This window comes from Typopeltis vanoorti, chromosome 10 (genome assembly GCF_054136105.1).
Source record: "Typopeltis vanoorti isolate ZY-2024b chromosome 10, IOZ_Tvanoo_1.0, whole genome shotgun sequence".
NCBI lineage: Eukaryota > Metazoa > Arthropoda > Arachnida > Uropygi > Thelyphonidae > Typopeltis > Typopeltis vanoorti.
In genome coordinates, this window is record NC_143558.1 from 52,462,572 (window position 1) to 52,484,393 (window position 21,822).

At 35.6% G+C, this 21,822-nt stretch overlaps 1 protein-coding gene across 1 annotated transcript in view; it reads left to right on the forward strand.

The window, feature by feature from the left end:
• LOC150102416 (muscle-specific protein 300 kDa-like) overlaps positions 1 to 21,822 on the forward strand; it is a 1,203,500-nt gene that overhangs the window by 691,216 nt on the left and 490,462 nt on the right. Inside the window, exons 44-46 of the mRNA XM_090399574.1 lie at positions 6,450 to 6,614; positions 11,936 to 12,106; positions 19,673 to 19,846. Coding sequence (XP_090255700.1) covers positions 6,450 to 6,614; positions 11,936 to 12,106; positions 19,673 to 19,846 — 510 coding nt within the window. The remainder of the gene's footprint in view (positions 1 to 6,449; positions 6,615 to 11,935; positions 12,107 to 19,672; positions 19,847 to 21,822) is intronic.

Here is a 21,822-nt window from a genome sequence, read left to right on the forward strand (position 1 = left end):
CTGGCGTTATAGGTGACATCACCAATCCTCCAGAGTTAGTGATTTTTAATCATTGCCTCAATACTTGGGCAGCTAGCTCCAAAGACAGTATTTTGCACATTTTTTTTTTTCAGATTTCTCTCTCTCTCTCTCTCTCTCACTGGTATCTTGTTTTGTAACCATACAGCAAAGTTGAAATGATAGCAACAGTCCTATTTTAATAACCAGAACGTTCTCATACATTTAAAGCTGCGCTAGCATATTTCAGATAATATTTAATTGCCTCATCATTGTTAGCATTTGCTGAGAAGCAGCTGCTAAAATAGCAGAAATGATTCACATTCATGTAATTCATGATACTCTTTTTGTTTTTGAATGTGATTTACTCATATTCAAAAACACAATTTTCAATCTGGTCCACTAATCAATATCCATACACATATGTTGCATTTTTAACTATCAGCTTATCATCCTGTCAAATGCCTTTGCAAAATTCAGAAGAATTACAGAATATATCTTTCCCTTATCCTCTGTTGTTTTTTTTCTTCTTCATCCCATAGAGTATATTAGGAAATATTCCTAACACAAATGTTCCACTCATCCTTGACTGACACTTTGTTTTCTAGAATAAGTCCTTCAAGAACTTGCATTAGTAAACCATTTGATCTGCTGACCAAGTCACATAAGTTGTTTCCTTCAAATCTTAGTTATGATGTTATCTCTTAGGGCTGGCAAAAGAACAGATTCTTTGTCTTATTTCAAAATTATTATGGTATCTTTAGGAGTCATCTATAGCACCTAATTTCAAATGTCAGCAACCTCTTTTCATATTCTTTTTTCTTGATCTGCCATCTTTATTAAAAAATTTATCCTTTGTTATACACACATATTCACAAGAATGTAGTAATTTTATTACTGCAAATATTTCAACCAGAAACTAACTGGTCATCATTAGTTCATCAACATAATCACAAGGTCAAACTACAACAAAGAATGATAATCCTATTTACGTAGCTGAGCCATGTATTGGATGCCATCCAGTGGATGGTTACAATAAAATAAGATTACAATTAAGGTCCAAATTTCATTCACTTATTTTTAAATTTTGGCCTTAATTGTGATCTTATTTTATTCTAACAATCCCATTAGATGGTATGTGGCTCATCTCTGTAAATCCTTTCAAATCCTCTGTGCATTCTAGTGTCCTGCACCAGTGAGAAAAACATTACTATCAACAATAACATAGTCATTGAGACTTTTCTTATTCTTTGCCTCTTCTCTCCAGGTGAATTTGTGCACATTTTTATGTTGTAACATAAATTCTCCATGTAAAAAATCTACTCCTCACCAGTGGCGGCTGGTGAAAATTTTAAGTGGGAGTGCTGCATATACAAAATAAAAATAAAAAAAAAATTTTTTTTTCCTAATCAGTAACTAATTTATTAATAAATAAATTTACATATTAAAAAATTGCTTCATTAAAAATATTTCACCCTCACCATGAACAAACACCAATAATAAAAGTTTCATATCTCACAGAAATAATGCACGCATGCATACAATTTATCTGTAAGTGACACTGCCCAAACGAGCAGTGTCGGAATCACTTGTAACATGCAATGACAAGCATAAATGAATATCGGCAAGTCTAGCTGCAATAGGTGTGATAATTCTGACACTGCGTTAGATCGCAGTGCATTTGTTTCATGTAATGATAATTGAAAAAATATAATTATTTTCATTTTTTCAGCAGTGACACTCATCATAATTCAGCCTTGTATCTATAATAAATAAATAATTATATGTTATTTTAACAAAATGAAATAAGAATTACAAAAAATAGTTCACCACGAACATGCACCAATAATAAAAGTTTTGTATCTCACAGAAATAATGCACATAAACATATGATACACTGCCCAAATGAGCAGTTTCAGAATCACTTGTAACTTGCAATGAGAAGTCAAACGAATATCAGTAAGTCTAGCTGCAATTGGCCTAGTGTGATAATTCTGACACTGTGTTAGATCAAATTTGCATTTGTTTCGTGTAACGATAATTGAAAAAATATAATTCTTTTCATATTTTCAACAGTGACACTCGTCATAATTCAGCCTTGTATCTATAATAAATAAATAATTACAGGCAGCCCTCAGTTTATGCCTCAGTTCCGTTCCTGAAAAAATGGATTTAAAGTGAATCGGCGTAAAACGAACCCAATTTTAATGGGAGGTCTGAAGTTACATTCCGTGCAGTCAAAAAATATGCACATGAAGTATGTGTAACATTATTATATTTAACGCTTTGATAATACATACATATATATTTGTTAAAATAAAATTATTAATAATGAAAACAAAACAAAATTATATACAAAAAATATGAAACTTCAAAAAGATATTACATATTTCTATGTTGAAGTTCCTGATTTTGGATCACCTGCATTTTTTTTAAAAAAGTATCCAGTATTAACTGCCTAGATTTTCTTTTTCTTTCTTTAAGGAGTTCAGTGTAAGGTCAAATAGATGCGATTACACTCCTTTTTACGTTCGCACTCCATTCCCAATCATGGTCCATTTCGCAGAGTTCATCAGTCAATGTCTCTTAATTATTCGGCTAATTCTTTTAAGTGTTCATTGGAAAGTGTTTCATCATGGCTCTCTAAGACTTCTGTCACATCTTCAACTGTAATATCGTACAATTCCACCTCTCGTGCAAGCTTGGTAACATCTTCAGTAACATTTTCCTCTTGCTTTAATTCCTCGAAGTCGTGCATAAATGCTGGATGAAGTTTTCACCATGCTCCTTTTAAACACTTTGCTGACATGTCGTTCCAAGCTGCCTGGATGTTGATAATACCCTTCAAAATATCGAATGACCGCCAATAGTCTTTAATAGTTTTTCCTGAATTGTGTAAGACTCTTACCATTTCCATCATAAATGTTATACGGAGGTAATAGGCTTTGAAGATTGATATAATCCCCTGATCCATCGGTTGCAAAAGCGATGCTGTGTTTGGGGAATGTAAAGAACCTTGACATCCAATAGTGTTCTTACTTCAGCAAGGTTTTGAGAATGTCCAGAGGCATTATTCAAGAGAAGCAATGCCTTGACTGGCAAATCATTTTCTTTACAGAAGCAAAGCACGGTAGGACAAAAATAATTTGTGTACCAATCTATAAAAACGTTTTGTGTAATCCAAGCTTTCTTGTTCCATTTCCAATAGACTGGCAGCATGGATTTTAGACCCTTGAAGGCACGTGGTGTCTGTAAATGGTACACCAACATTGGTTTAAGCTTCAAAGTTCCGGAGACATTTGCACCCAACAAAAGCATAAATCTATCTTTTGCAGCTTTAAAACCTGAAGCGGAATGTTCTTCACAGGAAATGAAGGTGTGTGATGGCAATTTTTTCCAGTAGAGCCCAGTCTCATCAACATTAAAAATGAGATCAGGAGGATAACTTGTTCTACACAGTCTTGAAATTCTTTAGGAAAAGCAGCCATTGCCACAACATCTGCACTTGCCGCCCCACCACATAATTTGACACTGTGGCACTTACTTTGAGACTTAAATATCATTAACCAACGTTTGCTTCCTAAAAATGTTTCTTCACTTCCATCTGTCTTTTTAAGATCCTCAAAAATTGTTTTTACTTTCTCAGCCTGTGTCAGAGGAATGTTTTTCTGATTCAAGTCATCCACTCATAATGATAATAATTTTTCCATTTTTTCATGAAGTTTACCCCTGCTGTAACATAGTTTTGCATTTAGTGCTGCCATAGATTGTTGCACAGACTGTTTTATTCTATCTGCATTTTTCATAATTGTAGTAACAGTCGATGGAGGTAAGTTCATACGTCTACAGACATAAGCACGTGTCTGCCCATCTTCTTTTCAAGTGTGAGTGATTTCCACACCTTATTAACACCAAGTTCTGCTAATTTTTCTGCACTTCTATTATCAGACATGGTATGTAATTACGTATTTTATCAATTTAAATACGTATGTACGTAAAAAAATTTAAATAGAGCAATTAGGCAGATTCAACATTAAAACTAGGTTTGATACATATACGTCGTAGTAGCTCGGTAAACAATCAAACACTAGAGTGCCTGCTAGCATCGTTTCTCAGTCAACCACACTACAGTAAGAAAGCACGCACAGGCAACCGCATTATTGTGAATTGGCGTAAATTGAACCGTTGTAAACCGAGAGCTGCCTGTGTATGCTATTTTAACAAAATAAAATAAGATTTACAAAAAATAGTTCACCACAAACACGCACTAATAATAAAAGTTTCCTATCTCACAGAAATAACACTCACAAGCATACAATACACTGTCCGAACTAGTAGTGTCGGAAACACTTGTAATGTGCAATGAGAAGCACAAACAAATATCGGTGAGTCTAGCTGCAATTGGTGAATGTGATAATTCTGACACTGTGCTAGATCGCAGTGCATTTGTGTCATAATCTAAAGCATTAATCAAACAATGCCAATTATTAACTATTCAATGAATGTCAAAACATAAGCTGTAACCTTTAACATGTTGCATTGCATTTATATAATGTTATAGGCATTGTTATTATTTATAAACACAAACAAAATTTAATTTTTTCCTTGGGGGTGCTGCAGTGTTGCAGTGCTTATGTATGAGCCCCTACTGCTCCTCATGCCTTTCGCCGCACTTTTATATAATTTTCAGGAATGATCTCTGGTTCTTCCCCTCTCACCTTCTACTATTTTCATAATCCCCTCTGGATTAATCTGATAATTACAAGAAATCTTCATAGATATAATCTGTGTAGCTCAGTGGGAGTGGCACTCACATCCTCTGTGCTAAGCCACCCTTAAGTCTATCTTTGGGTGGCTAAGCGCCCAAAGATAGTTGGTGATGGAGGAACTTTTTTTCTAAGCCTTTCTTTGACTGATTCTCGAGTTAGTCAATCTCTGGCATGGGCAAGTGGTTTTTTCCCTCCCAGAAACTCGGGTTTTTTGCTCTGTAAACTCAAGAAAAACGACCATGGAACCCACATTATTTCAAACAGTAACACATCCTGTTAGGATTGGGTACCAAGAGATGGCAGCACTTGTTTCCTGTCTCTTCATCAGTTGCCACCTATAATTAGTGATAGTCATGGGCCAGCGCGTCTCCGATTAGCTACTGGTGGAGATTGAACTGTCCACTCAGTCTCCAAAAGCTGGATAGGGTTAAAAGGCCTCGCCTACTCCCTATAAGGGAATAAAAGGCGTTAGCTGATAGCTGACCTTCATAGATCAGGGACTCATCAAGGGAGGCCACATATTACTCCCACCACTCCATAACTTGCCTTGAATTCATTCACACTATCTTCACTCACAAAGTCATGTCATTCCAGTCACACACTGTTCTCTGAAAAGAAAAATTTACCAGTCACCTCTTTCTTGACTACGTTCATTCTCAACTTCCATGGATGCCCTTTTATCCTCTCTCCACTCTCCATAAAATGAAAAATTCTATCTACTGGTATCCTGTATGACCTTTTCAGAAGTTTGTAGGTTTCTGCCATATTACTCCACTTTCTCCTGTCTGCTAGCATCTGCAGTCCACAAATTCTCAATCCCTCATAATCTACATTCTACAGGCCAGATATCATCTTTAGCACACTCTCCTTTGCACTATCTCCATTGTATCTGCATTACCTTAGCAACCAGGATCCGCACACAGTAATCAAGATGAAGTCATATCAAAGTCTTGAAGACAGGCAAAATAACTTCCTTATTCTTACATGTCAGTATTTGTTTTACATTGGATTTATCCTATGAGTTGTATTCACAGTTTATGTGGCCCTGAACTTCATCTTCCTACTAACTAAATCTCCAAGATACCTAGCCTGGTCAGTTTCTTCTAGCATAATCCCACCAATATAATATATATCATTATGCCAAAGTATTATGATTTTACATTTACTAACATTGAGCTGACTGCTGTTTCACCTGCCCACAGTTACAACTTATTCAAATCATTCAGAAAGTATTGCATGTCAGTTGCATTCCTGATTACCCTGCCTACTTTGCATCATCAGTCAGTAGCTGTATCTCCTGTTAACTCCTTCTCAGTGTCTTTAATGTAAAGACTAAAGAACAATGGACCAAGAATGGTTCCTTGGTGTATGCCACTGGTCATCTTAAATCTTGATGACTCACATCCCCCCCCCCCACTACTTTTTTGATATCCATCAGCTATCCTCTTATCCAAACTATTAGTTCATAATCTATTCCCATATACTCCAACTTATGCAACAGCTGAATGTCAAAAGCCTTAAGTAAGTCCAAAAGTATCTTGGATACTTTCCATGAAAACTTGAATTTTAATATAATAAACCCATAACTTTTTATTATATTGTTTGAAAGGTGATAAATCTTAGTAATCTAATTTAAATTAGTAATTTAATTCTATTTTCTTATATTTCTTTTTTTTTTTTTAGGATGTCTCCAACAAAGTTGGACAACATTATGATCAACATAAACTCTACAAAGACAAAGTTAAGGATAGCAAAAAATGGATTGAGAAAATAATACTCACTCTTAATGAAATTGGAAAAGCAGAGGCTACCAAGGAAGGAATTGAAAAACAGCTTCTCAAAGTCCAAGTATCTCTATTTTAATATAATAATACTTATTATGAAATATAAATAAATGATTTAAATGATTGTATATGTTTACAAGTGTAGTCATTTGAAAGATTTAAAATTGTTCTTGATTTATGCTTACGCTACAGGAGCATCTTATGTGTGTGTGTGTATGGGACGTGTCTATGCCAGCTGAGCTACAGAGGCTCAAGATTTAAAATAATTTAATTAAATGAAAGCAGCACCACTTTTATTTAATTAAAAGATAAGCAGAAATATTTCTGATTATAATATATGCAAGTAGCATGGAACATATACTTTTTTAAGTTACCTAGTTAAAGTACTTGAGTGCAGTGTTTTAGAAATGTCTTAGTCTCTTATTGTTAGAAGAGAATGATGGTAATATCTTGACATCTGATGCATGTACTGTTCTCTGTTTTTAAACATACTAAATTCCAAAACATTACATAATATTGCTGATAAGCGATGCTAGACGTTAAGAAATGCTTGAGTAAGATCAACTGATAGCACTGCCATTGACTGCTTTTTCATATTAACTAAGCAGATTAGATCACATAGCAGAAAATAGATTAAATTATTCTGCTTGGCCTGGAGCTCTATACACCTGTGTGCTTTTAATTATGTATCTCATTCCTACTTTCAGCTTGTTATTGATAACGCAGAAAAATTTCTTGTAGTGAATATTAGATAGAGAAATAGGTCTCCAACTGCTGATTAAGGTATTATCTATTAGATTTTGGAATGAGGACAGTATGGCTTGCTACATATTCACTTGGTATGTGTCCTGATGAGAAAAAAGAATTAAATAGCATAACTAGAATGGGAAGAATAAAATCCCAGGCTTCACTGTAAAGTTATATTCATAGACCATCAGGTCATGGGGATTTTCTTGTCTGGCATTTTCTATAGTCTGTGGATGACAAAAACTTCAGATGCTGTAATGGGTCTGTAAGGCCCATCTTGGATATAAACATTAATGTTCATATCCAAGATGTTCATATAAAGCCATTAATGTTCCAAGAGTTATAATTTCCCACAGTGCTATTGTCTTCAAACAGATTTTTGTAGTGCGTTTGAAAGGAGTCAAGTATGTGTCAGAGTGGACAGAGGTACACAGCGTGAGAAAGGTGGATGCTCCAAGAGTATGTGAAAGCATGTGTACACAGGAAAGGAATGGGATAACCTGGGATCAAGAGAAAACAGTTGGAATTGAAGAGAGTTCTAAAATGAATAAGCAGAAAGGGAAATGGCCCCAGTTGAGCATGGAGAGATCACATCGAATGAGTGATATCAGTGGAACTAGCTGTGGATCCAGAAATGAGCTGTTGTGTTTGTATACAAATGCTAGAAGTGTAAGAAACAAGGAAGATGAAATGGTTGAACTAATTGACTCTTTTCACCCCAAAATTATTGGAATAAGTGAGACATGGTTAGATGTGGACGACATAATGACAGGAACAGAGATGGAAGGGTATGATGTGTTTCGTGAGGATAGAAGGGGCAAAAAAAAAGGGGGGGAGTGCTATTGATGATAGAGAAAGAGTTATGTCCATACAAAGTAGAGATGCAAGAGAGAAATAGTGCCAGTGATTTTGAGGCAGTATGGTGTGAGATAGAGGTGAATGGAATCAAATACTTGGTGGGATGTTGTTATAGACCACGTAATGTGGACGGTGGTGATAGTGAAACGTATAGTCAAATTAGCCAAGCAAATAAGAAAAGGGTGATCGTTATGGGTGATTTTAATTATGGCAATATAGACTGGAATGATGAGATAGCAACTGGAAGTAAAGAAAATGAGTTTCTTGAGTTTTTGAGGGATAAATATCTCAGACAGTATGTAACAGAGGGCAATCGAGGATTGAGGGTCTTGGATTTGGTCATCTCATCAGAGGATGTATTTATAAATGAGGTGTCAAATCACCCACCAATTGGTGAGAGTGACCATGAGGTGATTACCTGGGTGGTTGTCAGCAGTGTCAGGACTTCTGTGAGAAAAGGGTATATGTGGAACTACAAGGGTGATGATTACGAGGAGCTCAGTGACAGGTTGTAGATGTAGCATAGATAGAGGAGTTAGCTGGAAAAGAGATCAATGCAGCTTGAGAAATATTCAAGAACTATCTAGTAGAATCAATGTCTAAATGTATTCCAAGGGTCAGAAGATTAAATAAGGTAGGTGTGAAATGAATGAAAGAGATTCAGCATGTGATACAAAGATAAAAGACATCATGGAGGCAGCATAAGGGAAGTGGTAATAACCAATTCCATGAGGATTACAAAGAGGCAAAGAGGGTGACTTGGTTGGTGAGGTGTGCACAGCAGTTAGCTAATGAAGCCAAAAAGAATCCTGAGGAGTTCTTTCGATATGTAGCCAGCAAAAGAAAGAATGATTATGGAAGGATGACATTGATTGGAGAAAATGGTATAAAGACAGCTGTTGCAGAAGCTGTGATGGAGATACGTAATGAGCTGTTGATAAAGATCTTTCAATCTTGTGAATGTGACTTCATGTAGAGATTGAGAGCAGTTGATGACGGGGAGGAAAGACTGACTGTAAGTGAGCAAGAGGTGTTTGGGGAGTTGAGTAAACTAGATGTAAATAAAGCTGTGGGACTTGATAATATATCACCACGTATTCTGAAGGAATAGCCAGAGAGTTGACACCTGCCTTGACATATTTTTTTAATACGAGTCTTGCACTTGGTCAAGTTACTAAAGAGTGAAAGAAGGGCAAGGTTGTGCCACTTCATAAAGGAGGTGATCGAACTCAAGCATCAAACTATAGGCCTATCTGTGTGTCAGGTGTTGTGGTTAAGTTGTTGGAGAAGCTTGTGAGAACTAGGATCCAGAGTTGGGTTGACAACAATGGTATAATCTTTGATGGACAGCATGGACACATTACAATAAAATGACTGCTTCCTTGGACAGAGGAGAAGGATACACAGTAATATACTTGGATTTTGCAAAGGCTTTTGATAGAGTACCTAATGATAAGTTGACAGTCAAACTAGAGCAGATGGGGGTTGGATATTAGATTAGTGCATTGGATTGGAAACTGGCTATCTGATAGATATCAACAAGTTGTGTATGGGGGAGCGATATCCCGGAAAAGGAAAATTACTAGTGGTGTGCCTCAGGGGTCTGTTTTAGGGCCATTACTGTTTAACGTGTATATTAATGATATTGGTAAAGATTTGTATACAGATCTTCAGTTGTTTGCAGATGATGCAAAGTTGAGACAAACTGTGAAGTGTAGAGAAGATGTTGTGGCCTTACAAGAAGACTTGAATAAATTAAGTGATTTTGCACGGTAATGGGGATCTGAGTTCAATGTTACAAAATGTAAGGTTTTTAAATTTGGGAAACAAAGATAGGATGCTGAATTTATGCTTGGTGAGAATATATTGTCAGAGGTGGAGAAAATAAGAGATCTAAGGGTCATAGTGGATGAAGATCTGAAATTTAGGAGATACATATCCAAAATTGTGAAGACAGCACGAAGTCTTCTGGGAATGGTGCAGAGGACACTGAATTATACAAGTAGGGAAATTCTTGTTTCATTGTATAAGGTTTGATTAGGCCACACATGGACTATTGTGCCCACATTTGGTCACCTGGTTTTCAGAAGGACAAAGAGGTGCTGGAAAGGGCTAGAGGCGACTTAATAATGTAGTTTCTAACCTCTGGAATGTCAAGTATGAGGAAAGATTGAGAAGATGCGATTTGCAGAGTCTGGTGGACAGGAGGAGGATTGGAGATATGATAGAGACCTACAATTTACTAAGGGGTTGTTATACGATCAATGGTGGAGAAGTTCTACAGAGAATAGTGGGAGATTAGGGGAGAAACAGAGGTCATCCCTGGAAACTGTATAAAGAGGGTGTGACTAGGGAGTAAGAAGCAGGTTTTTTTCATGCAGAGTTGTGAATGATTGGAATGCCTTGCCTGAGAATGTGGTGTCTGCAGAGAATTTGAGTGTGTTTAAAGTACGATGTGATGAGCCGTGTGTATGATAAAAGGACCTACCAGATGAATCTTTGACTTCATGGAGTCTTAGGTGATAATAACATTAATTATATAATAATATGTCTTAAGTGTTGGACATAAAATATAAAATACTATAAAATATCACTTTCGCTTTTGCAGTTGACTCTATCATTGTCATCATCAGATTCAAGTAACATTCACTGAATCTCTTCAACATCTGATGGATTATCCAATCGATATTTTTCCAGCCATTTTCAACTATAAATAAAAAATAAAAAAATAAATAAACCAATACTATACTGACATTGGAGTTTGCGGTATCTTTCAGATACAAAATGCTATCAAATATCACACACCTTTACATAACACTGTTAAACCAAAACTGACTCCATAAACAGTGTGGAATATCACTCATAATATATGCATGCGCAGCTAGTCATGACCTCCAAGCTATACACTGAATATGTGTAAGAATATTTATATTGAACAATTTGTTTTATCTGTCAGATCAGCCGTGACCTCTGCAGGGTTAAAGCAATGAACACCTTTTCCACCTTTTGTAATGCTGGCAGATGTCTTTCCTTTGTTGATATAGAGCAGTGATAAGATTAAAACTTGACTATGGGTCCAAAGTCTATGCTACTGCCAGAAAGAATACTCTGTGATGGCTTCCAGGCCACCTCATGTGGCAAACTATTTATTGTCCACGATGGTAGCATCTGTAAATACTCTGTCGAGTATTGAGCACATTCATCCATCAAAAGTTAATTATTTGTTGCATGAGGGTTATGAAGTGCAGGCTAGTAAAGTGTCTTGATTGATAAGAATAGCTAAAGTGCAATATGATTAACAACTGGTAGTGAAGGATGGGATGCAGAGTATATGGTTTTCGGAGAAAGTTTTGGAGGAGGTGGGAGTTAACAGGCATCTGGAAATAGAACTTCTCTTAACCCAGTGACAATTTGGTGCATTTGATTTTCTGTTGTTCTGTTCACTTGTTCGTTTCTTGACTGATGAAACTTCCAAGGACTAGGCCTGGTATCATGCAGATAATAAACAGTTTTCAGAGTGATTGTGAAGATAGCATTCATGAAGGCTGTAGAAAATATTGGGTTATATTTTAGTGAAGAATATTTTTCTGTTGTAAGTTTATGAATATAAAACAAAAATCTTTTCAAAATACTGAAATCTTTTGCCTTTCCTTATAATTTAGCAAGCATATATACTTCTTGTTATCTTATTAATAATAAAACCACTCTATGATAATTAACTTCTCAAAAGAAATATCTGCGTGTTTGACCTACACTGTTTTTTTACATCTTATCTGATAGGAAGTGATAAAAAAACAAGATGAAGTTCAGTCACTGATCCATTCAGCTTTGGCAGCTGGAGACAAAGCTCTTCGCACCACTCATCCATCAGGAAAAGAAGCTATCACAACAGAAATGCAAGATTTGCAGACCCAGTGGGATAGGCTGCTCTTCAAAATATCAGAAGTCAAGGTAAACTCAAATTGTGTTAATTTCTTTAATAGTTCATATGAAATTTTAGAAATAACACTATAACAGACACTAACATGTAAAGAGAAATTAAAATTTTGAAATATGGAAAAACAAAAGAGCACTAAACAATATAATGCAGTAACTTAAAAAATATATGTTTTATTACAAGTATTGCAAAACAAGATGATTTAAAGCCAGGTCTTAATCATAAAATGTCACGACCAGAATTCCTGTTTCTATTTCTAGGTATACCAAAAAAATTCACATTTTGGATCAGAGCATGATGTTAATTTCTATTTAAGCTCAGATTACTGTCCTGTTTATTATCTAACTACCAAATTCTAGAAACCGTAGACTAGGGTGACCAACTTTTGAACATGAAAATGAGGGAGATTGTGTCGCGACAAATTTTAACGAAATTTTTGGGATGTGAATCCTCCATTAATTGATAGGATGGTTTATATTTAAAATATACAAATAGCAATTTAAATTATAGCACATCAAAATATTTAATATAATTTTAAACATTTATACTTACATATAATTCAAATATCCATACTTCTTAGATTAAACTTATTTATATTTATTAACAGATGCTGCAACAGCTTTGATTTTCTTGTCTCCTTGTGCAAACTGCAAAAAATCTTTACAATCATAATCAAAATTGATCACAACTATTAGTTCTAATGTAATTAATTCTAAGCTACTTTAATTTCTCTGATCTGTCCATTTATTGTTCATCATTGAGAACATTCTCTCAGTGTGGGTATTTGAGCCTGGAATACTTAACACAAAGCCTAGAATAAATTTAGTTTAATCCTTTATCCCAGTGAGAGCAAACAAAGTTTGCACCTGAAAATATCTTCAGGACTGAATATAGTGTTGTACTATCTTACCTGGGTAAGTAGTACAACACCAAGGCAACTCGTAGCAAAGGTGGAGCAAGCTACCAACATTCCTATCCTATTATCTCCCATAATGCAAAACACATCTCCTTGTGGATATGTATACTGTTATGCATTAAGGGATTGGCCACTGCCCAGACTAGTTTTGACCTTTATTGAGGTCTCTTCAGTGGGAGCCAGGCCCAGAGTTGGAGATACCAGGCAGAAGCAAGGTCATCTTTACCTATAGGAGTTGCCAAAAGGTTTGCCACCTTTTTTTAATAATGCAGTAACTTACTCTGGATTTAGAGAAAGATGTTGAAAGTTTATTTTTGACTAGGTTAGACTATAATAAATTTAGTTTAATTATTTATCCCAGTGAGAGCAAACAAAGTTTGTGCCTGAAAATATCTTCAGGACTGAATATAGTGTTGTACTATCTTACCTGGGTAAATAGTACAACACTAAGGCAACTCATAGCAAAGGTGAAGCAAGCTACCAACACTCCTATCCCAGTATCTCCCATAAAAAAATCCATAAAAGGATTAAACTAAATTTATTATAGTCTAACCTAGCGAAAAATAAACTTTCAACAAAGCCTAGAACTTTACCAAGATTTGGAACATTGATTTTATTATTACACCAAGACCTCATGGAGTCAAAAACTCATCTGGAAGGTCCTTTTATCTCTCTCTCTCTCTCTCTCTCTCACACACACACACACACACCTCATCATACCGTGTCTTAAACACACTCAAACTCCTTGCAGACACCACACTCTCAGGCAAGGCATTCCAATCATTCACAACTCTGCACGAAAAAAACCTGCCTCTCACTCACCTATTCACACCCTATTTATACAGTTTCCAAGGATGACATCTGGTTCTCCTTTGATCTCCCACTATTTTATGTAGAACTTCTCCAGCCTTAATCCTATAACAACCCCTTACCAACTTGTAGGACTCTATCATATCTCCTCTCTTCCTCCTGTCCACCAGACTCTGCAAATTACATCTTCTCAATCTTTCCTCATACTCGACATTCCAGAAGTTAGAAACTACCTTAGTCAGTCACCTTGGACCCTTTCCAACGTCTCTTCATCCTTCAGAAAACCAGGTGACCAAATTTGGGCACAATAGTCCATGTGTGGCCTAATCAAAGCCTTATACAACGGAACAAAAATCTCCCTACTTCTACACGTCAGTGTCCTCCGCATCATTCCCAGAAGCCTTTGTGTTGTCTTCACAATTTTTCTTGTTATTTAATTCAGTAAATATATTCACCCACTTTTGTTTTGAAAATATACTATGGCATTTGTTGCTTGCAGTCATTACCCCCCCCCCTATGGGCGATACTGAAATCATGTTTACATAATATACAATTAGCTTTGTGAACATTGGATGGCATGGGTTAGCCACGACTACTGTTCTTCCTATTTCTTCAGATAAACACACTGCATATTTACATTCCTTTTTTGGTTGCCTTTTTATATTATTAATTTCCATTTCACTGTTACTATCCATCATGAAAATCTACTATGGCACTCAATGTTCAAGAATACTGAAAATACTTTGAGAATGAATGCAGACACAATGGCTGGTAAGAATGCAAGATAGGAAACAAACAAAATCCGGAAGTGTATACCGAAAATTGCTACCAACGATTTGATTATTCCAAATGGGTATCGATTATTAAAATGGCGCCAAAGGTCATCCAGTAACTGAAGTAATTCTGTTTCGGAGTGAATCCAGATTGCAAAGACGTCATCTACAAAATGTTGCCAAATACAAGGTCCAGGAGAAATGGTGTTAGAAATTCAATCCTCTAAATGCTTCATAAAATAATCACCCAAAGCAGGTGATGTAGGACTACTCATTACACTACCTTCAATCTGATGAAATAATTTATTATGCCTAGTGAAATAGTTGGCACTGATAGCAATCTTGATGTCAACAATCTACTTGTAAAAGTTGTAGAATTTCTTGAAGTGGTATATTTGTAAACAATGAAACTACATTAAAGGAAACCATAATTTCAGACTCTTGAAGGTGAAAATCTTTAATTTTTCTCATCATCATCATCATCATCATTAAATTTCTGACATGTACCCTCAAGGTGGGTGTTCAGGATATTATTATAGTTTACCAGATGAAAACCTTACATCATTACTAACCTCTTATCAACAGTTTTCCTCCAATCTGTCAATACTCCAACATTATCAGATCTTATATTCCTGTCTTTTTTTACTTTTTACTGTATCAATCTACCTATATCTTTATCTTCCTCTGGGTCTTTTTTCTGCCAACCTGGCAGGGAACACTTGTTTTGCTAATCTTTCCTCTTCCATTCTATTTATATGGCCATACCACCTGAGATTAGCTCTGCTAACACATTCCTGGATGCTAACAATGTCAAGTTCTTCCCTAATATCCTCATTTTTAATATGATATTGCAATGATGCCATCTGTTCACACCCCTAATCTTTCTCAGGACTCGTATCTGTGGTCTCTAGTCTTTGGTCAAGTGTTCCATTTTTAACCCATCTCAGATCCATAAGTTAAAATTGGCTTGAACACTGTCTTGTATATAGCTAATTTGATGTTTTGACTAATTTCTCTCTTATTCCATATAAATTATTCAGTTGACTTCCTATCATAATAGCTTTATTGATTCTGTTGTCTATTTCCATATTTAATTTACCATCTTCACTAAATATTGTACCTAAGTGGCTGAAATGTTTTACTTGTTCTATAGGTTCTCCATTCACGATTCAGTTGATATTTTCAACATTTCTGCCTATTTTCGTTGTCTTTGTCTTGTTGTTGCTGATTTTCTTACCAAATTTATTACAACGGTTATTCAATTTAGTCAGGGAATCTTGCACACTTGATTTTTTAAAATGACTTGATTACTGGATTTATTTAAAAGTATAACATCACCTGCATATAGTAAAGAGCTGAGATTAACATCTCTAATTTTGATATCAGGTTTAATGCTGCTTTCCTCCATATAAGTCTTGAAAGATATTTTGCCCAAAATAAGTAGGAGATCCTATGCAATTAACTATTGTACGTAATCGATAACAGGACTTTGAGTAATGAGCTTTTTTTTCAGGGAGAAGACAGAAAAGCTGGTAACAACATTTAAATTCGGAATTACAGTCCATTCACAATCACATCCTCTGATGATATAACCAGATCTAAGACTCTTAACTATTCTGTGCCCTCCGTTACATACTGCCTAATATATTGTCCTTTAACAACTCGAGAAATTCATTCTCCTTATTCACTGATGCTACCTCTTCTTCAGTCAATATTGCTGCAGTTGAAATCACTCATAATTATAACCCTTTACTTGATCACAAAGCCAAGTTGTCTATACATTTCTTTGTCTCAACCTTCTGTATTCCATTGCCTGTAGTAACACCCCACCAAATAACTCATTCTATCAACCTCACTTCACACCATATACTTCAGAACCACTTCCAATTTTTCTCCTTGGATATCAACCTTAAGCAGACATAAATCCCCTGCTATCATTAGCAGCACTCCCCCACCCTTCTTGCCTTTCCTATCTTCACAAGGAACATAATATCCTTTCATTTCTATTCCATCATGATGTCATTCTCATCCAGCTATGCTTCACTTATTCCAACCATTTCAGGCACATAAACTCAATGAATGCAACAATTTCATCTCCCTTATTTCTGATACTCCTGGCATTTGTAAATAAACATAGGAATTCATTTCTTGGTCTCTAACTAGTCCTACTCATGCTGTCTCCCATCTGTGACTTCTCCTCACCTGCTCCTATCTGCTCATTTCTTCCCCACATAGTTTCCCCCATATCCAACCCCCAATGTATTCTGACCATTCCATTTCTATGCTGACCATATATATACTTGCATCCATTACCACGTTTAGAATCCACTCTCATTGCACCATCTCCCTGACCTCTCTGCCCTACCCCATTTATTTGTCCAACTATCATTTTTACTCTCACGTTCTCTTCTCCATTCAGAACCACCTTAGTCTCACCTAGTCCAATCTCTTGCTCATTCACATCATCTTTGACTTCCACTGATATCTTGTTTGCATTACTCATTCCACTTCTTTCCAGCAACAACCTTCCCAAATAACTCACTCAAAAACCAGTCAGATGCTACTGTCATTCTTATACAGTTCCATTCTTCTCTCGACCTCGACTCAAACTTTCACAAACTGCACTTCTTTCTCTGCATACCTGGGCAAATCAAAACCTACTCTTCATACCACACTGTTGGCTTTCACTCTCCTCAATAATCTCCTGATATCTAATCTCACAACCACTAGCTCCCAGCTTGAGCTTGCTTATTTCTCATATTCAGTGCCTCAATCACCCTGTTTATTCTCCCTCTCATACCTTGGAAAACATACATTTTGCATCCTTTAATTCACCACACCTTTTATGATAGAATCTCCACACAGCGCTATTCTTGAGTCATTTGCTACTTCTTTCTCTTCATTATCTTTCATTTTATTCTTTCATACTTTTCCATTCTTATCCACCTTACTTTTAATTTCATTCTATACATGCCTTATTTCATTCATTGTCTTAATTATATCATTCTTCAATTCTTGCATTCTGTCAGTCACTACTGCTATTTGCTACCCATCAGCCAGGCACACTTCCACTTCCATAATTATGCTTGGTTTTCCTTTTTTAATCATTTCCACATTCATGGTCATATTAACCACACTTATATTCTCATGCTTACTCTTTTTGCTATCATTCTTAAACTTACATCCATCATTGTCTTTCAACTTATGTCTGGTTTTCTTCACTTCTGGTTCTTGACTCATTCAAATCACTGCAATCCATTAACACATCAAACTATTTTATAGTTCCTTATTCTTTCACTTCTCTTCTTTTATCTCTCAACAATCACATCTGCTACATTCACCCACATATACGATATTCCCATTAATGATCCATCTTGTTAAAGATGGATCATACCACTCAACACATTTGATTTTTTGCTCCATGCATCTGAATGAGTATGTTCTTATCATCATTTTGTTGCCTCTACTGTTTTTTTTTTTGGGTGGGGGAAACTGGCTCAACTAGACATATGCAGCTGTTGATGCTGCAATGATGCAAAGTTGAGAAAGGCTATGAGAAGTAGAGCAGATATTGTGGTCTTGCAAGAGGATTTAAATAGACTATGTGAGTGGGCAAATGAGTGGAGCTCCAATTTAATGTTGAAAAGTGCAAGGTCTTGAAATTTAGTAGGCAAGGTTTGGATGTAGAATATACAATTAATGGAGAAATGTTGAAGGAGGTGGAGGAGATGAGAGATCTGGGAGTGATGGTGGACAGAGACTTGAAGTTTAGGGATTGCATAGATAAAATTGTAAGAACATCCCAATGGTTTATAGCAGTAATGCAGAGGGCATTGACATGTAGAAGCAGAGAGGTTATGGCCCCATTATATCAGACCGCATATGGATTACTGTGCATTGCACAAATATGGTCATCTGGATTTTTAGGGAAAGTGGTTGGTCCTTTGGGGAGCAGATAAGAGATGCCAATTTTTATATGGTTTATAACAAGTTGTCAAGTCATAACAAGTTGTCAAGTCATAACAAGTCATACTTGACAACATATAACAAGTTGTCAAGTATGACTCGATAGCTTGTTATAAACCATATAAAAAATTAGCATCTCTTATCTGCTCCCCCAAGGACCAGCCACTTTCCCTAGACCGACCTGGAGTATACCAGGTCCCTTGTAGTTGCAAACTGTCTTACTACAGCCAAATAGGGATTATATCCATTTCCACCAGTACAGCCACTCAGGACTTGCTGACCATTCTTTGGACACCAGCCACAAAATTAGCTTTAAGAAAGCTACCTCACTACACTGCAGCAAGTATAAATATGAGAGATTATTCCTGGAATCAGCAACAGCTCTAAAAATCTCCCCAAACCTCAACAACTTTGGATGCAAAGACTGCCCCAAATATGGGAAGCTTGCATTCTTAGAACATCAGTCAGCCTGACAGCCAAGACTACTACCCAATTTAGCCCACTGGGTGGCAGCTTTTCGGACTCTAAGACCAACTTCATTTGTTGTCTTTAGCCACATTTGTTCAATGTTAGTGTCTGTATGCACATATCATTAATTTTATGTTCCCTGAAGATGGTAATGTAACATTTTCGAAATATAGGAAGTATTAATTAAAGTTTTTTAATTAATATAATAATATACATTGTCTTTCCCTAAAAATTGATGCATCACTAACGTATAAGTTTATCTACAAGAATTACACCTGCTGAACAATGACTCACCATGTGCCAGCTTTTGCACTCCATGGGTTTCTGTTTTACTTGTATTTGTGAGTAACGGTTCCTACACATTCGGTGTTTTTAGTTATGTACTGATTCATATTTAACACTTGTTGCATATTTGTGTTTTCATTCTAAGATGAAGCCACTAGCTCAAGTGGCAAAACTAGTAGGTTTTATTAAAGAGTGTTAGTTATTTTTTATTACATTCGTTTTTTGGTAAAAAAAAAAAATCAACATACTCAAATAATTAACCTCCTCACTGGAAATGAGATGAGAAGATTTGATATGGTTTTCTATATTCTTTAAATATTTGGAATTTAAATATAGCAAAAATTAAATTTGTTTACTTTCAGGTAAACTTAGAAACGGCTTTGCTACAATGGGCAGATTATAGATCATCTGAAGAAAGGTTATCTCAGTGGTTGGAAGATTATGATAAAAAATTACAGCAAGTTAGAAAGATGAAAATATCACCATCTTCTAAAGAAAATGTTACACAGAGAAGAGCTAGGTTGCGCAAGGCCAATGTGAGTAGAATGTTTTTATGATGAATTTAGCTAATAATTGACATCAGTTACTCTATATGGAATAGATTATCTCTGTAAACATTCACAGAATAGTACCTTAAAAGCATATCAAAAATATGTATTAATGTAATATTTTAACATGTCACATTAAATAACATGTTAGAATATAACATTTGATATTTTAATGAGTTTTGGTAATGCTTTAAGGAGTGAATAAGGGAAGGATCATTAAACATTGTAATAGTTATCTGTTTATGAGAGTGTATGAATTTTTAAGTGGGAATTGGAGAGCACCTCTCCAAATTTACAGTTTACAATTTCATATCTGGGTGGATCTGAAATTTGTTATTATTATTATTGTTTTTATTATTATGAAGTCAAATGATTCATTGCAGGAAGTGCATACTATTACATAAAGCTCATCAAACTGCACTTTAAACTTATTAATGTGTCCACATTTACCACAATGCATTTCACTTAACAACCATAAATAACCCACTCTTTACTCTATTGACGCCTTCTTATACAATTTCTAGGGATGGTCTCTTGTTCTATCCCTTTCTCCCTCCAATATATAAAAAATTTCTTCCACATTAACATAGTAAGATCCCCATTACCAACTTATATGTCTGAAGCATAATCCTCCTATATCTTATATGTCTCAAGCATAAGAAGGGATGGTAGATCTCCAAAATCATTTAAGAAATTCATTCAGGAGCCATTCTTATTGAAGCAGCAACTGTGACATAATATGAAAAATTATATCATTCAACTATTTGAGGAATAACGATTACAATCACTTCCCAGAAGACTAAACTTTTCTAAAGACTTAATATTGAAGTGGGACCTCCTGGATGTTCCCAACAGTGCATAGGCAGCACCCCCCACTTAAAATTTCACCGGCCACCGCTGGTTCCCAATGAGAAGATTTGTTCTAAAATGATGAAAGACTAATGCTAATGATAAGGAGAATCCTCATAAATAAGGATGGGCACCTGGTTCCCATCAGGTACATCATCCTCACATTCAGTATGCCAAAACTACCAACCTCTATGAAACCAGATTATATCAACTATCTAGTTAGGCTCTACATTACAAACCTTTTTGCACTACTCTAAATGTCAAACTAGGGTTATTCTCTGACTACATGTCAAGGTTCTTCTATCTGTACCTGATGTGGTAATAAAGTATATGAGAGCAAAGATTGTAAGTGCAAAACATTGAAATTCCCCAATTGTGAGGGACAACCAGATAATACTCCTGAGCATGCCAAAAGTGGAAGGATGAAAAGAAGATATAAAACTCTAATATTGAGCACAGTAGCCCCATATTAAGAGATAAAGAGCCTATATATCAAAAAAAAAAAAAAATGACATCAACTACTATCATAAACTCTCTTACAATGAGAAGGAAACTGTAATGAAAGTATCAATAGCTTACAGGCAGAGGAGAGGGGATGTGATAGAAACTTATAAGTTACTAAAGGGATTCTATTGGATTGACACAGAAGAAATTTTTCAATACATGGGGAGTAGGTGGAGAGAGAAACAAGTTGTCACACTTGGAAGTTGTCTTGGAGTGTGGTTAGTAAGGGTGTGCGGACTAGGTTCTTTACTTGGAGAGTGGTGAATGAGTGGAATGAATTGTCAGAGGTGATTGTGAGCACCCCAATAGTGAATAGGTTTAAGATGTATGATAGGTATTGTGTTAAGAGTAGGTCTCCTGCGATGAATCTTTTGACTCCATGGAGTGCCCATATAAATAATAATAATAATATGGATGATACTTCAAAATTATAATCTTACTACTACTACTACTACTATTACATTTAAATACCATGTAAGTCATATACTTACATAGTTGAAACAGGATGTAAAATACCATTAAAAAAGTTTTATATTTTTTTTGAGTGATTCATCAGATTTAATAAGTTGGTTAATCTAGCCTTCCAAATCATGCACTAGAAAGAGCAATTT